The sequence below is a fragment of the Leptosomus discolor genome, chromosome 9 (genome assembly GCF_034619465.1).
Source record: "Leptosomus discolor isolate bLepDis1 chromosome 9, bLepDis1.hap2, whole genome shotgun sequence".
Classification (NCBI taxonomy): Eukaryota; Metazoa; Chordata; class Aves; order Leptosomiformes; family Leptosomidae; genus Leptosomus; species Leptosomus discolor.
In genome coordinates, this window is record NC_141399.1 from 19,885,964 (window position 1) to 19,907,204 (window position 21,241).

A 21,241-nucleotide genomic window follows, 5' to 3' on the forward strand; every position below is an offset into this window, starting at 1 on the left:
TAATGGTCATTACATTATCTTTTCCCCCCTCGTTAGAAGTATGTGAGGAAGAGATTAATAGTAATTTTGAAATTTTGTAAATTCAAAATCAGATGACTGGGTAGGGATACTGCCTTCTAGGTTCAGCTTACCTTTTCCCTTCAGGTAGTGGTGATTTATCTTCTGTTAATCTTGTCTATTTTGAATTCAAATGTAATGTTTATGAGCATTCAGCAGTTTTATCAACCCATGGCATTACTCTATGCCTTTCTGCTACAAAATCGTGCTGTACTTCACATGCATCCTGTTACAATGCTACAGCGTCACAACCCTGTAGCACAGGGTTTGGGTTTTTTTCTTCCTGCAGATTTACCTTGGTTCGTTTCTTCAGTATGATTTTCAGACAGCAACACTAAGTTGTACAGTTGGAAGACTGTGATAAGTTCCAAAGAGTCAGTGGTTAGGAGACCACACTTTTTAGAGCTGGGTCTGTTTGTGTATGTACAGGCCCTGAAGGTGGTAAGCACAGCTTTTTCTTACAGCGTTTTTGTGCACCCAAAAGATAATAAAAGTTCTGTTAGGCAGTTGCTGTCAGGGTGTGATTATGTGGAATGAGATAGACTAGGTACAACTCCATTTCTTGTCATGTACCCGCAGTGTGATGAGAACAGCACGTTTAACAATCACGCACTGTACCTGGGGCTGCCTTGCTGCAAAGAGGACTACAATGGCTGCCCCAACATCCCTTCAAGCCTCATTTTCCAGCGCAGCACCAAAGAGACCTTTTCGGTCTCCACGCAGCTTTCTTCCACCAAACTGACCCAGAATGGTAAGTAGCTGATCCTTCAAAAGTGCCCAAGGCAACGGGGATTATGAAAAAGATAAGATGGGTCTGCTTGTGCTCTGTTTATTTTACTAAAATAATCCTTTGTTATAATTTCATTATATGTATGGTTTTTTTACTAACACTATTGAAAAGAGTAGAGTTTTTTTTTGAGGAAATAAGGATATTGACAGCAGAGAAATTACAGACATTACTGTAAGTGCAAGAGAAGGGTAATATGTTAAAGCAAAGTTAATTTTCATTAAATGATTGAAGAACAAAAAATTCAATGATAGCACTTCTACACGATCCAAAGTTTGTTTTGTTTGGCTTTTACCGAGTTACTAAGTAAATAAAAATTTGTTATGGCAATGTCCCTGAAGCACGGGAAGACAAAACTGGATTGTCCACAGTGCAGTGACTAGTCACATAGGGAAAAATACAGTCTTGAAAGTACTTTACCATTCCTCCGTTCATTTCTTTGTTAGTAAATTTGGACATACTCTGTAATTTCCTTCTTGATTTCCCTTATTTTTTTCCCCAAGAAGTGTGGACTGCAACAAGCGAAGTGTAACATGTAATGAGTCTCTGGTGGGTCTGGGGTTGCCATTCTTCCCTCTGCACGTGGGTTCTAGCTCTTTCTGTCACTGTTCTGCAGTGGATTTGCTTGCCCTGCTGAAATGGAAAGCTTACCCAGATCGTGTGATGGATATTCTAGGAAGACTGAAACATGTCAGTGGCGAGGAAATTGTTAAGGTACGACATGAAACAACAGTCTTTGGATGTATCTGTGCTAGCAAGTGAATTCAGACCTGCAGTGTGCTTCTGAATGTTCCCTCTTCCTGCAATTTTTGATTCACATGGTCAATTCTCAGGGTGTGTTCTTGGATTTTATTTCGACATGAAACTGAACAGGAAGATACACTCCAAAAATTAATGGATAGTTAGTCCTTGAGATCAAACCAGAGCTAATCCTTAGTAAAATTCCTTAGTAAAATTCCCTCTCTCGCATGTGCTGTGAGTGTCAGGTCCTCAGCAGCAATTGTCCCACTCTGCAGGCCCACTCCTGTGGAGCCACGCTGCTTGCTGATGTAGACGTAGTCACTGGTAGGGGTGTTTTGTGCAGATTTATCTGTTCCAGTAGTATTTTCTGAAGGACGTTCTCTGAAATTGCATGAGTGTAGTTGGTCGTTTCTAGAGTGAAGAAGAGAGAGCTGACTCTGAATACTTTGCCTTTTCAAACAGCTAGTAGATAGAGCTGATCTGTATTTCTGTTGTGCAAATATGTTCCAAATGTCTGTGTAGAGGAGAAAGAAATGTGAAACCTTGAAAGTTAAGTTTTGCTCAATGGCTAGTGAACCATCCTGCAAACCCGTTTTGCTGTTGCAGCACTGTGAAGTGGAGCTGTGGCCTGGAGCACCAATTGCTCTCTGCCATGCCTAACCGATCAGCAATCTATCGCCTGTCTGATTATTTCATCACGTATGGTAACCACTGTTGCTCTACATGGCCGATCCTTTGTGTGACCTGAACTTTCTTAGGTCAAAGGAACTTCAAAGTGTGTTTGCACAAAAACAGTGCATTCCAGAGTGCATTCCAGATATCCCTCTGATAATTTTAGGTGTGTTGAGAACTCTCCCTAGAATTTATTTCCATAAATCTAGAAGCAAAAGGAGATAATTTGTAACAGCGAAGAACCAAAGGGAAGAAACCAAAGAGAAATCCCATCATTTAATAGTCCATGATTAAAGGCATTACACTGTAATTCATTTGAATGTTGCCATATCTTAATGTCATTCTTCATGATAAATTCATAACAGTAACAGAAGAGGACAATACCCCATTTATACTGGAATTCTTCAAGAATGTCATGTTTTGTACAATTTGATTGCAAAGCAGTACAAATATATCTTTTTTTTTTTTAATAGAGAAAAGCATAAAAAGGTATGGATTAAATTATTCTGAAGGGACAAGTAATTGACTTCCTCCCGAAACCAGCTGCCATTTGGCATTAGGATGTGAAGAACAGAATGCAATAATTCAGAAAAAAAAGAAAAAGAAATTTTATCCTTTCAGAGACTTCATAAATTGTTATATTTTATTTCTTGTTTTCCGCATCAGAAATTTAATTCAAATCGATTAAAAAGTGGTGACTGTGCAGTTGACTTGGTCTTCAGCTTTCTTCTTCACAGCCATCCTTTCTTAGGGCTGCGCTTTAAGGACAGAAAATCACTGAATTGTCATTATTCAGTAAGCCGCAGCATTGTGGATGAAAGAAACAATTTGCAATATGTGACTTGACCCAATTAATGCTTGTTATAAAAGCTTTACTTTCTGTCGTATAACAAAATTTTTCAATATTAAACATAATTGAAGCACCAGTTAATGTGCTCCCAAGTCTTGAATCTGATGACAAACAGTATTTGGTACACTCTAATGATATGAAAATGCAAGTAAGTTGTTTTGCTGTTGTTGTTAGGCAGCACTTCTAGTCAGCTTACAGTGAAAGGAACATTCAGTCATATTTACAAAGCAGGCAGTACATAATTCTCTTTTTTTCCTGTCATTTTTGTTTAGAAATATTCCCTGTAAAGAACAAAATCCTTCCTAGTAAAAAAAAATGAAAATCTGTCGCATCATATGGATGAACCTGAAGTGATTTGTCCTTGGCAATTGTTTCGCAACAGTATCAACATGTATGAAATAATTAAAGCAGAGGAGAAATAACCTTCTTTTGAATGCAACTAAATTTGAAATTCTTTGTTTATTCGTGTCGTTTTAGTTCCTACAAGATATTCTCGACACATTGTTTGTAGTTTTGGATGACAACACAGAAAAGTATGGTCTGTTGGTCTTTCAGTCTTTGGTAAGCTGCTCAATTGTTACTTTTCTTATCTCATGGTCAGTGGGGTTTAAATTTCTTATTATCATGTTACTAGTATTTTACTTCCATGAAATATGAAATATTCAGCTGGATCAAGCCGTATGTTTTCTGTAATAACATAGGGTGAGGAGGGTGGGATAGCCTCAAGAGATCAGAGGACAGCAATATTTGCTATCACTTGGGAGAAGCAAACAATTAAGACTGTTTAAAGAAACTCATGTATTTGTTGTTCTTAGCTTGTGTAACTTGTTTATAGAAACCGTGCAACAATGTGCAGTTTTCTTTAGTATGGGTTCACTTTTTCCTCTCCCACAGGTGTTCATCATCAATCTGCTGCGTGACAGCAAGTATTTTCATTTTCGACCTGTGATGGACACTTACATTCAGAAGCACTTTGCAGGAGCGCTGGCTTACAAGTAGGTTTTGTTTAACCATCACTTCAAGAGATGATATTAGCAAGCTTTTGAATGATGTCACCCTCAGAATCGTAACCTTCATGTTAGCAGTGGTTTTCAAAACGACAACTACTCAGATAAAAGTTTTCCAGGACAGTTGTAGAGAAAAGCTGCTGAATGTCACCTGTGGCTAAGAACGAGCAGACTTTGGAATTTATCTTCCCTTTCTGAACCAGCAAATCTTTCTTTTTTTTTTTAACTGAAGAGAGACTGTCACTCAGCAATAACTCATTATCAGTCTGTACTAATGTGCTACCAAGAGCATATACATTCACTGTCTTAAGGATGTTGGGATACAAGACTTGTGCAAAGGCTTAGAGAACTAATAGTAATTTCCTGTTCCAAAGCATTCACGTAAGAAGATGTTCTATTTGATTACAGTAAAGGTATCATTTCAGTAGATCAGAAACTTAATTTTCACTGTCACTTTGAAGATGCTGCCTTATTTTCTAAGATTCTTTTTTGAGTTTTGCGTCACAGAGTAAGACAGATTTTTGAAAGCAGTAACAGTTACTCAACGTGGTGTTTTTTGTTTCTTTTAGACCATTTCTTTTGTATATTTGAACATATTCTATCTTTGGCCACGATAAACTATTAAAAAGAGCTTATAGTTGGTTTTGATAGTTCTAAGCCATTCACATTTTAGTTTAAAAAAATATATGAAATATTCTGTCAGTGGCAGGTAAAAAACTGTAGATACTATGCAACACTAGAAGGCAATGGTCAGGGTCAGAGGGTAAAGAAGTGTTCTGCTTTGTGTTAATTATCACCTCTTTCAGACAGAACAAATGATTTTTGGTAGTCTGATGTCTGAAATAAAACATGTTTTTAATACAACTCTTTACGTTAGTCCAAATGGTACTGTGTACTTAGGAAAACAGATATGTGTATTTTCTTCATGATCTTAGTTTCTAAAAACTTCTTACTTAGAGGAGATCTGAAATTTCTTATTAAACAAAACAAAAGTTATGTTTTGGTCTTAAAACTATATTGCAGGCCTTAATCAAAACTGTCTCTTTAACAACATCTTTTTGAGGTTTTCTTAGTGTTCATCATGGTCTAAGTCAATTGCAGAGAAGAAATGATTTTCTGGTTTTGAACTTTAAATATAACATATATGTTATGTAAATTCAGTATCTAGGACAGCTGTAGCTCACCACTGAAATGGAGTGAAATGAGGCTATTTTATAGATTTCTCCCTAAAACCAAAATGTTTGTTGTCTGACTGATTTTTAAGAGTGCTAAAGGTTCCTCCTCTTTTCACTGTTTGTTGTATTCAGAGAACTAATCAGATGTTTGAAGTGGTACATGGACCGTTCCGCTGAGCTTGTACGCCAGGACCACATCCAGGAAGCAATGAGAGTATGTATTCAGTAACAGTATTTGTTCTGTGACTACAGGAGGGCTGGGGAAGCTGCAAATAAAATCAAGGGTAGTCTGGCACTGACTTCCAGAAATTAACTCATTAAAAAATAATAGAATTTTTTTTAATATATTTTGCCAGAATTTTAATTTTAGGGGGAGATTGACTCTTGTGCAGAAAAAAATGGAAGAATTATGTCTCCTTAAGTCCTTTTGAAGCCCTGTGGAGAACTTAAGTGGGACTTAGATGGAGTATATATGCACTGGCCATTTATATATGTGGTCTACACCTTGCACTTCAAGAAGCAGTTATTTTAAATGTAGTGGGCACAGGTGCTGTAAATCAACAATATGCTTTTAATTTCTGGCTGTGACACAGCTTCATTGTGTTACGGGTTGAAGTTCTGCAGTATTTTTAAGAAGCAGATAAATGAGCCTTTAACTAGCTGGAAATTCTAACTATCATTGCACAGGACGTGAATCATGGTTCTGTGGTGAGAGTATGATCTCGCAGGAAGGCACAGCTTTCTAATGGGAATATTTTTGATGCTATTACAGAGAAATCAGAGAATAAATAAAGTATTAGTTTTACCATGCGTAACTGTAAGACAGAAAGACAGTGTGTCAAGTATATAAACAGAAGATCCCAAAATTTGCAGGAAGGTATTTTTCTTTGAGTGAATGTCCAGCTGTACCTTCTTACTCTGAGTAGGCTTCTGCCAAACATTTGAGTGGGCACTTTCAGAACTAGCAGCAGTGGCAGAAATCAGCGCTTCCTTTTTCTCACTTTTTCACATCAGTACAAATAGATGAAGCATTTTGCAGGTGAAGTGCACACACATGCATACACTACTCCTTTGATTTCTGGCAACCATTTGGGAAAGTCAGAGGTGGTTCCTCGTAAATGTATTTATGCTTGTGTCTTGGCATATGTTTCAGACTTTATTATGGCTTTTTCTTCTTGTGATATTTTTGTTCTTTGTTTTCCATTCTTTTGTCTAATTTAGTCAGTATTTCTGAGGAAGTAATTTTTACTTTTTGAGAATCCTTGTTCCATTTGAATGGTATTGCATCTCACCACCATCAACTAGCTTTCAAGATCTGCTGTTCACATCATATCCCAATACTTACAAAGACATTATGCCAGTGTTTACTTTCTTTTGTAGATATTTACATACTTAGAAGCTGCTTCTTTTTAATACTTTTCAACCACAGATTCATAGGGAATGGTAAAAATGGGGCAAAGATGTCTTTTCAATAAATTAGCAACTTTGTCATTCTTTTTGTTTCCATCCTTACATCCTTAACCTTCCTTTTTTTTTTTTTTTTAATTAGAGACATCTATTAAAGTTATGAGATGAGAGGAAGATCTCTAGCTGGAATGACTTCTAGGTTTTCTTCCCTCTCAAACCACTCATTAGTGCTATATGCAGTCAGCAAATACAGATGTGTAATATTGTCCCTGTGTGATCTGCATTTTTTAAGCCTAATAAGAGTCCTCTTCAGAAATATTAAAAATATGAATGCTGGAATGTCTTTCAGAAGCTCAGTTATTCAGCATACTGTTTCTGAATAAGGTACATTCTTTCAAGGATTTCAAGGCAGCTCTTTGCTTACTAAGAATCTCAAGTGCTTGCCTAGAAAGTAGCTGTTCCCTCTGTGAGTGAGGTCAGTTTGAAGACCTGACAGCCCAAGCCTTCCCAAGCACAGGAATTACAATTACCACCAGTTTCTGCAGACCTAACTGCATCCTCTACCCTGACGCTGCGGTCACACCTTATTCAGACAGGTATTTTGCAGGTATTCCTTGGAGGCTCAAATTAGGGTCTTTATCTTCTTCCATTACAGGAAAGTGATTGATTTCCCTCTTTGTTTCCAGATTTTATTTCAGGCATTTGGAGCAAGTTTGTACCAAAACGCGTTATCATTGCTAACGTGTCATTACTAGTACTATATTCTACTGTTGGGAATTTCTGTGGTCTTGGATGCCCTCACTACTTTCCTTACATTAGTAGTTCTTCAACTGAGAAAACAGTAGCTCTCTATCCCCTTTTCCCTGGATTAGCTGTTAAATGTAGTACTCTAAAGCAGGTTTTGAAATATCTCTGCACTCTTTTTTGGCTCTTGACTGCCCAGGTACATTTGTGATGGATATGCAGATGTCTCATAGGATTCTGATTTTCGACCTTAGCATTAGCCAGTGGTGCTCTAGACTATTTCTAAAATAAATTACCTCCTCAAGGCTGCTCTTAATTCTCAAAAAACTTATGCCTTGCTGGAGAATTCTGTAGCAAAGTGTCTGTGTGTGGCTCCACAGACAGTTTTACTTTCCCTGCTTATGGAGTGTCTCTAGGAGATGCTCTTTCAGCTTGGGTTATCTTCCAGCAGTAGAATCACAGATGAGTTTTGCTTAGATTGAGGAACCCACTGAAAAATCAAGACCTTTTCTTCCTCAAGACGTCACATCTTCGTATCAGTTTTCTGTAGCTGAACCACACAGAACATGCCTCAAAACTTTTTTTTAGAGGTTTTGAGGTACTGCATCCTGTTACTGTGGGTTTTACGTGAATCAGTGATACGGAAAGGGTCAGTCTTCGCAGTTGATTTCTTCAAAACTCTGTACACACTTTCTGAGCCACACCAGCCAGGGAGCTAGTGAATGAGAGGTTTGGAATTACATTCTCAGCCTGACTTTTGGGTCTGGGGACTCCTCCAGATTTTCCTCACCCTAAATTTAAAAAAAAGAAATGTCGGTCTGTTGCTTTTGAGGCCAGTCTGTCTCTGGACTTATTACTTCATTCAGAAATAATTACCTTATTTGATGATTTACATTTTCTACAGTCTTGCTTTTCCTAAGAATACCAGAAAATTGCTGGTGTAATTATGGTTATTCTACCCTGGTCAGCCTGTTTGTGGGACTTGCTCCTTCTTTTATTGCTGATGCCTTGAATTTTGCCCTAGGTCTTTTGTCTGCTCTCACAAGACTCAAGTTGGTACCTCTCACATGAACCTTTTCGTAGTAGGTGCTTCTTGCACTTGAAGCAAGTGTGCTGTTCTCTGGAGAAAACACATTGACAGTAGCAGGAGGAAGTTTGCTAGCTGTTCTTGAATTATGAAGTAGATACTCAGAAACTACTGAAAATGGCTTTTACTCACTTTGGTTAGGACAGTGAAAGAGATTCAGACCTTCAGAGCTAATCCTCTTTATGTACACTGTGCTTAGGATAAGGTTGCCCATTCTGTGTACTCCAGATTCTCTCCTGAAATAATCTTTGGGTTTCTTGAGTTAGGAAATTAATCTGTGTTTTCTTCTTAAAGCAGCTCTATACAAGGTTGATTCATCTATTCATACTCTGAACATCAGGTGTGGTTTGCCTTTTGTTTGAATTGAACGGACTCTTCATCTCTACGGCAGATGAGTCCAGATGTGCTGCTGTACTGTCCCCAACACTGTCCACTAGATATATGAATGTGCTACAATACAATGGTCAAATGTTGTCTGAGCATAATCCCTGAAGGCTCAAGTGATAGTAGTGTCTCTGAAGAGTTATCTTTATCCATTAGACCTGCAGAATAACCACAGAAATTTATGCACTTTTTAACCCATGTTATTGTAGAAGCTTCTCCCTGATGCTGCTTTTATCACAGTGGTCTTCTGGGTTTAATTTTCCTGGGACATTGCAACCAGCCACCAGGTAATCTGTGCAAGCTGAGATGTGCCGTTTTGTGTTCACAGAGTGAATGTGCATATGGACAGTCACTCAGAGAAGAAAGAAAGGTTACTCATTACTAAGTGGAAGTTCTTTCAGATGTGTTATCTGTATGCACATCTCTTGCTCCTTTTCTCGTCTCTCCTGGAGTACCACTGGTAAAATTTAGGGATTGGTTGGTTGAGAGGAAATGAGGTTATGATGCTGTTTGTGCGTTTAAGTTTTGCATGTGGTGTACCATGAGACTTTAGGTTGTTGGTCACAGGCAAGTGATGTGTGCTCACCTATTGTGTGAACAGGGGTACAGACTACATTTTTAAGAAAATTACTTTAATTTGATACTGATTTCTTATTGTGCCAAACATAATAGAAGGCTTGAATTTTATTTCAGCACACTTCTATGTCTTTAGGCACGTATATGTATCCTATCTGTGATTTTGTAAGTAGTAAGAGTCAAAGTTAGTCCAAGTACTGATTTGTGCTAACATGACTTGATTTGTGTTTTTAACATCTCAGCCGTACACCTGCAAACACGCTGAACTCTTCAGTTAACTGCCTTTGTGGGTTCATTGTAGGCAACAGTGCAGGTTGTCTGTGCTAAGGATGTAGAGTGTCTCTGAAAGCCTGCCATTTCACTTTCAGCAGAGAATTACAGAATTCCATACATAAATCCTCTGATTCATTGCAAAACATAATCTTCACATTAAAGTTATGAGCTTTCAGGTTGGAGTTACGGTTGTCTGTACCAAACCTGTAAAACAGCTTGTACGAGCACGTGACTTGCTGTATTTGGTGTTAGCAGCAGAGATGCTAATCTAAAAGAGCTGACTCTTGTGAACTAATTGACCTTTGTCTGGAAACTATCCAGAAATATCAAGTGTTATTTCCTGATGAAGTTCCTTGGTGTAAGGAAGCTTCATGGGGAGATGTTTTAGTACAGAAAACGTACTGCCAGATTACTAAAGTTGACATCATTCCTGAAAAAAAAAAAATGGCTGTAAGTATCAGTGGCATTTTGAAATCTTTGTTGGCTTTATGAGGAATTTCACATTGCCATTCTCTGTCCTTAAAGCTGTAGTGTTCTAAAGCTTAGAACATAACATTGCATATTTGTGCATATAGTGTGATGTTTCAGTGAAGGGCATCTTACGGATGAAGGCAAACATTGTATTTGAATTAAGTTTCAGTTTCCAAACAGTGAAATAAGACATGGATACCTTCCAATGAATACAGTGGAATATTCTAAAGTTTCGGTACAGACCATGATTACTGAAGCTTCAGCCTGTTTGTTTCCTGTGCTGAATTTGGAGGATATCCTCAAACTATGGATGATGTCTTCCCTTAATCCTGATTTAATGGTGTACCATGTTAAACACCAAGGGAAGGAGCGAAGTCTAAATGTCACTGATATTTAGTACATTTCAGTGGTGCCGGTTGTGTACATCAAATGATCAAAAAGGCCTTTGTTGTTGTGTGGAACATTACATTGCTATATTAGTGTCTGTGAGAACCTTTGATAGATTGGTAAGCGTGTTAAAAGCAGCATAGAACAATTTATTTTTCTTCAGTGACACTGCTGCCAAATACATGAAGTTCAGAATAATGCCATTTACAAAATTTAGTTAAAGATTTTTAGGTTGCAAATTCAGACTTAATCTAGACATGTCATAGAGCAAATTGTCATTCTACTACAAAAAGATCCAATTTGCCAGTCCTTCGGGACTGCAGCATCTATCACACATTGTGTAACGTTGTTAAGTGCCATCTCCTGTGCAGGTTATTCTCCCTCTGCTGGGTACTCTCCGAGTTTCACGTGTGACAATAAAAGAAAGACACTTTAACTTACCACAGCTCGAAGTAAAAAGATACTCACTGCAGTACTGCTGTTTGCTGCTGTTCTGGGGCTGCCAGAGGGCTTCACATGCTGCTCTTGTCGTCTTCTGTTTCTGCATCTGCATTTGTTTCTGTTTGTACATGTAGCTGCCAGAAATAAAGGTGAACCTTGCTGTTGTGTTCATATTGAAAAGTAGATTCTCCTTTTTCCTGGTAACACTTGTTCTGTTCCACTGACAGCCGACTTACCTAAATCTAGATTAGCTAACTCATGTGATTAAACCTAAATTTGAGTGGAAACAGGAGAATAGCTTCTTCGGACACTTACAGTCATTGTGCAAAGTCATGAGAAAACTGGAAGTCTCCTATCTTCACCAAGATTTTCCTCAGATTATGTAACTTGAATTTGTCTATTTGACTTAAATGCCTATGTTTGTTTGTTAGTGGGATATACTAGTAACAAAGATTATTGGTTGAGAATGGGTGCTTGCCTATGTGTAACTTGTCCTTAACTGAATTACATAACTTACAAAACCTGTTTTTCTTTCTCCTTTCTGAAGCTGAAGAATTTAGTTGTTATGCACCTAGAATCTTTCCTGGCTCTCTTTAAAGCTCCTTTATTTTTCTTTCTCTCTATCTTAATCCCCTTCCTTTCCTGCTCCTTAAGGCCTTGGAATATCTTTTCAAGTTCATTGTCCAATCTCGGATCCTTTACTCCAGAGCTACTTGTGGAATGGAGGAGGAACAGTTCCGCTCCAGCATCCAGGAGCTTTTCCAGTCCATCAGATTTGTGCTCAGCTTGGACAGCAGGAGTTCTGAGACTCTGATCTTCACACAGGTTTGCTGTTTTCTACACTTCAATTGGCAAACCAAAAGGCAGCTATTTTCTGCACCAGTAATATATATGGGCACATGATGACTTAATGCAGGATAGTAGAGTTTTCCCCCTCTAACAAGCGGATGATACTGCAAAATGACATAACCAAATAATGTTATTAGTCAGTAGCTTTACACCACTTCACAGATACAGGTGAGTTGAACTGTCTCAAGAGGCAAGTGACTTGTGTTATGAGAATACAATTTTTACTATTCACAAAAGTAAACTGCATTTTCAAGTCTCTCATTCATATGTCTTGTGGTTGGCCTCAAGACATTTTAAATCTTTAATTGTAGTAGCTCAAGTCAATACTTGGAGTCATAGCAGCATGACAGTAGAGAAGTTCAGTTGATATACTCAGATATACTTAATTCCAGCATACTCTAAAATCAGTCAGACTCATGCAGCCTGACCATGAGCACACTGTGATACCCACACTCATATTTAATACATTATTTTGAATGTGGCCCAGATGACTTCAGAAAGACTTCATGTGGGCTTAGGATACTACTCAAAGTGAGTAAGGATGGTGCTAAGTTTTCTTTCATATTTATAAAGACCACTGTACTAAATTACATACTTTTGTGTTTGAAAGTTTTAAACAGCAATGTCAAATGTGTTGTGTGTGCCTCAGCTCAGAGTGTCAAAGTGGACCACCTAGAAATTCCTGGTAATATGAAGGTGATGCGTAATCACTAGTTTACTATTTTACAGATGTTTTGGACACCTACTATAGCTGGCCAAAGAAGCAGTTGCTGTGGGTGTTGCAACAAAACAGAGTGACTCCACTGGTTAGGGAAGCTGCCAGCAATGTGATCTCTTTCTTAAGAGGCTGCTCTGAAAGATGTTGAGAACAGCTGCTCTAATCTTTTATTTAATCACCCATTAGTGGGTATAATAAGATGAGCCAGGAACATGAGAAATCAGTGCACAGAATTTTGCAGGCAAAGTGACAGTGAGTGGAAGCAGTGTCTCATGAATGCAGGCTGTGCAGGGTTCTTTGCTCGTTTTTCAGTTGTGTTGATCACAAATACAGAGGGAGACTAGATTTGAGGATGGGGTTATTGTCCCTTTTTCTCTTTGTCTTTTTTTTTTTCCTTTTCCTTTCTCTCACTATGGTATTTCTTACTTTGGACTTTTGTAATTTGTAAAGCCTGTCCTTGTTTAATCTTTGAAAAGTTTACTTTTTGTTTCCCACTTGCCACTATGTTGCCCCTTGATCCCAATTGCCCCATAGGCCTCTCAGCCTGGAGGGCAGGCGAGCGGAGCTGGGACATGTGTCCCACAAAAATGTGGTGGTACTTCAAGGCCGTCATTTAATTCTGTAAGTAATGATCCACAGAACTGCACAAGTATTTCATCATGGACGTTCCCAATTAACTCCTTTTCCCTACCCCAAACCCTCTTCTCCTGCTTATAAACTGGAATTTAATTTTTAAGTGGCTGGTACTTTAAAACTAGGAAATGTGGAATATTTCAGTAATAATGGAACAGCTTACGGCATGCACACACTGAAAAGACAGTACTGAGGGTATATGCAAGATTGTGTATGTCAGATAGTTCAGGAGAGCCAAGGAGGTTATGTACTAGTTCTGGAGATCTGGACAACTGTTAAATACCTACAGAAATGCTCGAGGCCCTAGCAAACAGAATTTTTTTCTCACTTGTCCTCTTATCCAGCATATCAGAGAGATCTCAATATAGTCCTTTCCAGCAATGAGATTAAAACTGATTATGTCCTTCCTTCTCCAGGCAATTAGTTTGACATGAGTAATTTCCAGCATATTTGAGAGTGTTATACAAAAATGGGCCCTTCAAGGAACTGATGAAATGATGTAGCTGTTGCTCAAGACAGCTCCAAAGCTTCCTGAAGAGATCCCGTGCATATTCTTTAGATTGCTACTGGATATCCTAAATCACCACAGATACCCTTCTGCTTTATAGTAATAGAAATAAGTTTAGGAAAACTCCTGTAAGGATTTGTTGGGCCAATATTGTGATTTCACTTGTATTACCCCAAAGATAAAGATGATGAGTGTATTTGTGGCTGTTACAGCCCTCCAAGAGTACCATGAGCTATTTAAATGATTCATATTTGTTTATTTTGTTAGTATATTGTATATATGTAGCAACAAATAGGTGACAACACCCAGGAGACTATGTGGGGTTTTGTGTAATCTGAATTGATTGTAACAAGACAAGATGTTGAGAGAGATAACAAGCGCAAAGAAGAAAGAGGTAAATTTATATTCAGAGTAATTTAATGGGCTCTGCAGTGTTAGTTGTAAAAATAACTTAGACTTTGCTCAAAGGCTATTAAATAGCTATCACTGTTGTTTGAAGGAAAAGATACTTAGAAGAAAGACTTGGCAAAGGAGGAAGCTGTGCATTACATGGGATTAGGAGAGGCATGGCAAGTGGTAGAACAAGCATGGGAGAGGTACAGAAGTGTTTATGCAATGAGAAAACAAAAAAAAATCTATGAGAAAAAGGAGAACTTGCAGAATAGAAGAAAATACCGATGGGTGGTGAAACTGTGGAAGGGCAAAGCTGAACAGAGATCTTCAACGAAGTCTGGTAAAACTGAACTTCTGCAGGAAATCAATGTGGTTTGTGTGATAAGCGTCAGGCAAGGGAGGTGGAGAGAGCAGGAAGGGCAGCGTGGGGGAGGGCTGGGGTGGATGGCGGTGTGGCAGCTGAATCAGAACAGGACTGTGCAGCAGCTCAAGAGTACAACCATCTAGGAATTTCAGTAGTTACAATGAGGAAACAGGTAGGGACTTCGGGTAGGATGTAGAGGGGAAAAAAAAAAAAGAATAATTTTAAAACATTAGAGGTGTGTGGCAGTTGTTAGGTATGACAGCCAGACTGTGGAACTTGAGGATAGGGAGATGCATGGGATTTTCTATAGTCATGAAGAAATTGAAAAAGTGTGAAATAAGAGAGGAGGAGTTTGATTTTTTTGTTGTTGTTGTGCTTATATTGTTTCTGCACTTCAAGAAACACCTTCAAGGATAGCTCCAGCTTACTGGAAATATCCCTTATTGCAAGAATCATGTTCACACTCACTTGCATGATATGATGCCTCTTTCACATGAAATCGCACCCCACCCCTGTGCAGAAATACTGTAATGTTACATGACAGTGCTGCTGTGGTTAAGGGTCTATCAACATGTTCTTTACTTCAGAATATTTTCTCAACAATTTTAATTGTCTTAGGTAGTTGCTCAGTACAAAAAATTGGTATGGAACTCTAATCAGAAGCAAGTTTTGTATTTATTGAAAAAAGTAAATCAAGAAAAATGGACTATTTTCCATTCTCTAGTACCCCGATTTTTTTCTGTTTTTTCTGTGTCCTAAAATGCAGCCTTTTGAAGCTCTACAGTATGTGTGCACAACTTATCATAAGGCTTAGTATTGTAGCAGCGCTTGATTTTTATATACTACATGTGATTTGTTCACTCTGAACTTTAGGTATTGAAAAACATTAACACCAGCCATAGTGCACTATTCAGTAGCTTTTTGCAGAGCCTTAATTCAGTTTTACTGTTGTTTCTATTTCACTGCATTTAGCTGCAATTACAGAATTCAAAATTTTCAGTTTCTTCATTTACTTTTTTCAGGCTGCTTTGCTGAACTCCTTCCCTGCTATCTTTGATGAGCTCTTGCAGATGTTCACTGTGCAGGAAGTAGCAGAGTTCGTGAGGGGTACCCTGGGCAGCATGCCCAGTACAGTACATATTGGGCAGTCCATGGATGTCGTTAAGCTACAGTCTATTGCACGCACTGTTGACAGCCGCCTGTTCTCGTTCTCAGGTAAGATGGCGGTATCTGAGGCAAAGCCTTGCTACTAACTAGGAGTAGGAACACATTAACACATTACATGTATTTTGCAATTGCTTTGTTGCAAGCAATTAATTGCTGAATGCCAATAATCTTGGTAATTGTTTATCTTGGCAGCATCATTGTTAGATATATTCACTGTGGGTACTTTGGAAGTTTCCTTATGGTAGAAAATGTTTATAAATCCATCATGCATAAATTGTAGTTCTTAAAGGTTGATAAAAATACGTACATTAACAAATCAAGTCAATTATTAAACTGAAATCTTACTTGATACTTTGCATTACTCTTCTATTGTTGTCATGGATTAGGGAGATAACCTCCTTTGCAGCAAACTTACTGTCTGAGAGCAACAGGGAGATAGTTATGTGAGAAACCCACCACAGTCTTTTAAAGTATGTTTAATCTTTACAGTATATCTTCAATATTTCTTTAGCTCAACATACTAGTAGTTCTTTAAGAATTAATTGAATGGGGAAGGGTTGAAGATTGTGAGCTTATTTCATACATAAAGGTCTAAATGAAAGACGTTATGGAGGTAACAGTGGAAGATAAAAAGCACCATTGGTCTTATCTTCCCTGTAGTAAGGATCTCAAGTTAGTGCACTCAAATTACTCTACTCAGTGCAAGGTGAGAATAACGCCACCACAAAAGCATGTTTAAGCCATACATTGCAATTGTTTAGAAACATTTTGGGGTTTAAATATGAAGTTAATCCAAAAAAATACAAGTGTAGAGAATGAGTGTATTAGTCCAAGGGTGGCTGTGAAACAGGCAGTGAGTTTTATCTATTTACAGCGTTTGAACCTATTGATAAAAATATTTATCTTTGTGGGTGCTCATTCATGGGCAAAAACCTCCTTTTCTGTCTTCTCAGTAAAGCCAGGTGTAAATTTACCCACTGGGTCCAAGGCTTTAGTCCTTCCCATTAACCTTCATTTCTTCTTTACAATGATACTGGCAGCTAATGATCCTTTCGGGTGCTGCATAACGCCATGACATCTCACTACAGCATCAAAAACCAGAAGGAAAGCTTCAGCATTACAAGGCAGCGATGAGTGTATAGATGCCGCATTTTCCACCCACCATAACAGTAGACGCCTATCCTTTTCCTTCCCTTGGAAGCATGACCCCATATGCCCAGGTCAACAGTCTCTCCCATGTCCTGTCTGCCTCTGGGAGGATGAATCTAATTTCCAAAGTTATTGTTTGCGTGCCCACCCTACCTGCTCTTCAGGTCTTGCAGTTAAAGGAAGATACATTCTCTTTTTCTTGCCTCCCATATGGTGATGACTTGTTTTCCTTCTCTCTCCTGTCAGTCTGTTTGCTGACATCTTGCACCCTTTTCCCTGTCTCTTCCCACCACCCCCACCCCGTTTTGGCTACTGTTTTCTGCAGCTGCTACCTGCTCTCCCTTCATTAATAAGATTAAGGTTTGTAAGCCTGCTCAAAGAGAAGAATTAGGCATATATTGGAGAAGCTCTATTAGCTGTGACAGTAGAGATGGAAAGCAACACAAAGTGAGGAAGGGTTTGCACAAAAGAAATCAATGTCAGAACATGTCAGTTCACAACTATTGTTTCCAAGCTGAGTCACTATCACTATTGAGAACATCATATATACTGCATTGATGAACTTTTGAAACTAGGTGCCCTATTCATTCATTAGATACAGTTCTTAGAAGTGTAGTGTACTACAATCTGTACAATAGAAGTTGCACCAATTAATCAAACGTGCTATATTTCAGTAGGCTAGTTTGGATTCCAAAAGGCTGCTGATTGGGATGGTTGAAATTTAATTTTCTTTTGGAAGAACTGTGATCTGATTCTCCTTCTTTCAGAGTCCCGGCGCATCCTGCTCCCTGTAGTTCTTCACCACATTCACCTTCACCTACGACAGCAGAAGGAGCTACTTATCTGCTCTGGGATCCTCAGTAGTATCTTCTCCATAATAAAGACCAGCTCTTTGGTAATCTGCTTGATTTTTTTTTTTTCTTAATCCCACCACTGATTTAGTAAAATGAAGACTGAGGGATTTTTATAGGTTAATACAGTTTCTTCAAAGATCCTTTTAAAAATGAAATTCTGGTAACTTTCTGTCAGCCGGAGAACATCTGAAATGATGGTCTGCTTTTGTGTGTGTGACTCAGCATTCTGATTACACAGTGTTCTTGCTGTTAGGAAGGGAAAAACGCATACGCGTTTACCAGGTTTGACATTGTTTAATTTTCTTCATCCAAGCCCAGAACTCAGATGTCAATGGAGTTTAAAAGCTCTACATAGCATTAAGACTTGTACTTCTGCAAGAGACAGTAACTAGCACTGTGTGATTCATGTTAAGAGAATACTCTAAAATTATCCAATCAATGAAATCACACTTGCTTCTGGAAATTGCTGCTGAGTTTAAACACCCAGCTTTGATAATCATAATACTCTGATCATTTAAAGCAATGCTCACAAACAGAGGGTGGTGAAGTTTCTCCACCTGAATCTAAAGGAGGAAGCTCATGGTGCTAAATATAATCCATACCAGTGTGTACTTGCAATTACAAGTTATGGGTTTGTGTGAAAGGAATGAGATGAAAGGTATCATGGTAGTGAGTTAAACTAATGCTGCCATGGAAGAAAGATTCCTGAACGTAATTTGATCCCATTGTGTTCTAGAGTGTGTGCAGACCTTTGATTATAGGTTTACCTTTATGGCTGTGACCCTGAATGTTTCCATCAGAGACTGACAAGGTAACACAGCCACACACTGCCATCACAACAGTATCTGGTACCAATGAGGAATGTGATTGTACTTCTTTGAACCTCTGTTACGGAGCTCTCTGTCAAAATGAGTTTGTGGTATGGCTGACTCAGCAGAATTGTCTTTACGAGTTCCAGTCTCTCCAGTTTCTAACTGTTTGCTTACCACTTACTGTAGGAGGGAGATGTCATGGAGGAGGTTGAGATGATGGTGGAGAGCCTCCTGGATGTGCTTTTACAAACTCTGCTTACAATCATGAGTAAATCGCAGTCTCAGGAGGCGGTAAGAGGGCAGCGTTGCCCGCAGTGCACAGCAGAAATCACTGTTAGTAACTAACAATCAGTTTCTATTTCCTGCTTTTCTAACCTTCGGTTCAGTCCCTCACCACCACTGGCACCTCATTATCATCTCTGCTGCATGAATGCCGAGGGCTTTGTCTCTTTCCCTTAATAAGCCACAAACCCATTCCTTCCTCTGTGCACTAGTGAGGTGTGCAGGAAGCAGTGGAGTTCAGGAAGCTTCTGTGGGTTTCCAGGTTATTTTGTTGTTTGTCTTTACAGCTGTGATTGAGAGTTATTGTTTAGAACTTGAGGCATGTGCTGGCTGGGTAGCTGCCTAGGGCTTCACCCCTAAACAGGTATCACCAAGGGCTGTATGAGCACCAGGCTTTGATTCCTAAGTCTGAGAATATCATAATGCTCAGTGGACAAGGCCCTTCACGTAACACCCTGGAGAGCTTCTGTCCAGGTTCACTGATTATTTCATGCAAATGAAACAACATACTTTTGAAAAAGAAATTAAGAGATCCTAAGTCAAGTGAGCTGTTGAGCTTGGTGGGAGAAGAGGGAAAAGCCACCACTTTGTCCAGACTGCCAGTATAAGCCTGGGGGAAGACATTTTTTTCTTTGACATGCAATAGAAGAGGAGAAGAAGAATAGAATTTTGCTGCTCAGCTTTATTTTCTGGATTTGTTGCCCTTTTCTAGCCTATTTTAGTTCGTTTAAGCTTGTCAGAGTCTCTCCTGCAACTTTTGCACAACATATGATGTTAAGTTGTTGTTCAGAGCATCCCTTCTTTTTAGACTTGCTTTTTTATCAAATGGCTGAAACCTCAGAGGTATCGTTGGGGCCAGATGTACACTAAGGTACACTTCTCACACAAGAGAAAAGTTTGTGTCTTTCCAAGTTTGATCAGATAAAATAACAAATCGTAGAATCCTACTAAAGAACAAGGCATTTAGTAGTTTTCAGACATGTTCTTTGATACAAAACAAGAAAGGTGCTAGCTTGCAAACGTCCAGTAACATCTCAATTCCCTGTTACTCCTACCATTTGACTTACTGTTATTTATCACATGCCACCTCACACATAAAAGCACACCTTTTTTCCTAATAAAGTTCAGCCCTCCAAAGTTCATTGGAACAACCTATGTCAAAGCTTCTGGGTAGATGTGCTTGAGCCAATTAGAAAAAAAATTTAAATGGAATGTACAGTCCCAAGTATAAAATCCCTTTGTATTTGTTCCTGAATTTATATTTCACAGCACAGTGACATGTGGAATCTTACTAGATGCTGCTTAGAAAGTAGTTTGTGTATTTTTCAAATTTTTTGCTCATTGTCACAGAAAACAAGTGTTGTGCAAGGGACTGGCGGTCAAAAAAGACATAGTCCTCACATTCTTGGCACTGCCTCCCTTGTTATCTTGGACAGATTGCGTAACTTCTCTGTGCTTTGATTTCAGATATGTAAAATGGGGGAGCTCATCTTTGGAAAACACTTTGGGATACCGTGGTAACTGGTTAGGGTGCATCTGCTTTGCAGGCCAGAAATGTAATTGTAGCTCATGTAGGCTTACCCTGATATCTTCAGAATATCTTCTTGGAACGCTGTTAGTACTGTAGCTATGACAGCACATAACTTGGTGAACACTAATAAGCCAAGTATTTACAAGATTCCAGACACCTTTTGTAGCCCATACTGATCCCATGCTGTCATCGCTATACTGTTTTGAGTATCTGAGCCAATTAGTTTAAATAATTCCTGATACGTCTGCATGAGCTGCAGTCACACCTTTGACAGACGTAGTATATTAAGTAACTGAAAAAGGTGATTGTCAAAAACTGCATGCTTGGAGGGCGGTTCATTAATGTCTGTATTAATCATTTCAAATTAATTGTGTTTAGACTACAACAGTGGTTAAAAGACCTTTAAAACTGGCATCTGTGGAGGAGCCTCTGAGAGGTGTATCCCTATGTATTAACAGGAATTCAAGAACTGTTAACATGCAGTATTTTTAATCTCTGTGCATGTCAGCTTTCCTCTCATAGGCATTGGGGCCATTTCAGACCCCTCCCTTTATACCTTACCCCAGGTTGAGTTTTATATTTCTTAAATTTCAGATTGTCTGAATGAAATAGTTTCTCATTTGGTCAACAGGGAGAATATGTCTCCTGCCTTTTATCTTTGCTTCGTCAGATGTCAGACACTCATTTCCAGCACTTACTGGACAACTTCCAAAGCAAGGATGAACTAAAGGTAAGAAGAACATCATGTCTGTAGGGTGATTCACTCAGAATGAGAGAGCAGAGGGGAATCCCTCCAGCATTACTTGATCTCCTAATCATTCCCATTCACTGGCACTCTTATTCATGGACCTTCCTTTCACTTTTAGAGTAATAGATGTTGTGTTACAAAAATATTTAAGTCCACAGGGCACTGAATTATCTT

The 21,241-nt window shown here is 38.7% G+C and overlaps 1 protein-coding gene across 1 annotated transcript in view; it reads left to right on the plus strand.

Annotated features, from left to right (window-relative positions):
* The window catches only part of DOCK3 (dedicator of cytokinesis 3), a 212,502-nt gene that overhangs the window by 143,743 nt on the left and 47,518 nt on the right, over positions 1 to 21,241 (plus strand). The window contains exons 19-29 of the mRNA XM_086470656.1: positions 637 to 808; positions 1,461 to 1,558; positions 3,585 to 3,668; positions 4,002 to 4,102; positions 5,422 to 5,503; positions 11,714 to 11,884; positions 13,161 to 13,247; positions 15,547 to 15,739; positions 17,608 to 17,735; positions 18,693 to 18,839; positions 20,951 to 21,049. Of these exons, the coding sequence (XP_086326782.1) occupies positions 637 to 808; positions 1,461 to 1,558; positions 3,585 to 3,668; positions 4,002 to 4,102; positions 5,422 to 5,503; positions 11,714 to 11,884; positions 13,161 to 13,247; positions 15,547 to 15,739; positions 17,608 to 17,735; positions 18,693 to 18,839; positions 20,951 to 21,049 (1,362 nt within the window). The remainder of the gene's footprint in view (positions 1 to 636; positions 809 to 1,460; positions 1,559 to 3,584; positions 3,669 to 4,001; positions 4,103 to 5,421; positions 5,504 to 11,713; positions 11,885 to 13,160; positions 13,248 to 15,546; positions 15,740 to 17,607; positions 17,736 to 18,692; positions 18,840 to 20,950; positions 21,050 to 21,241) is intronic.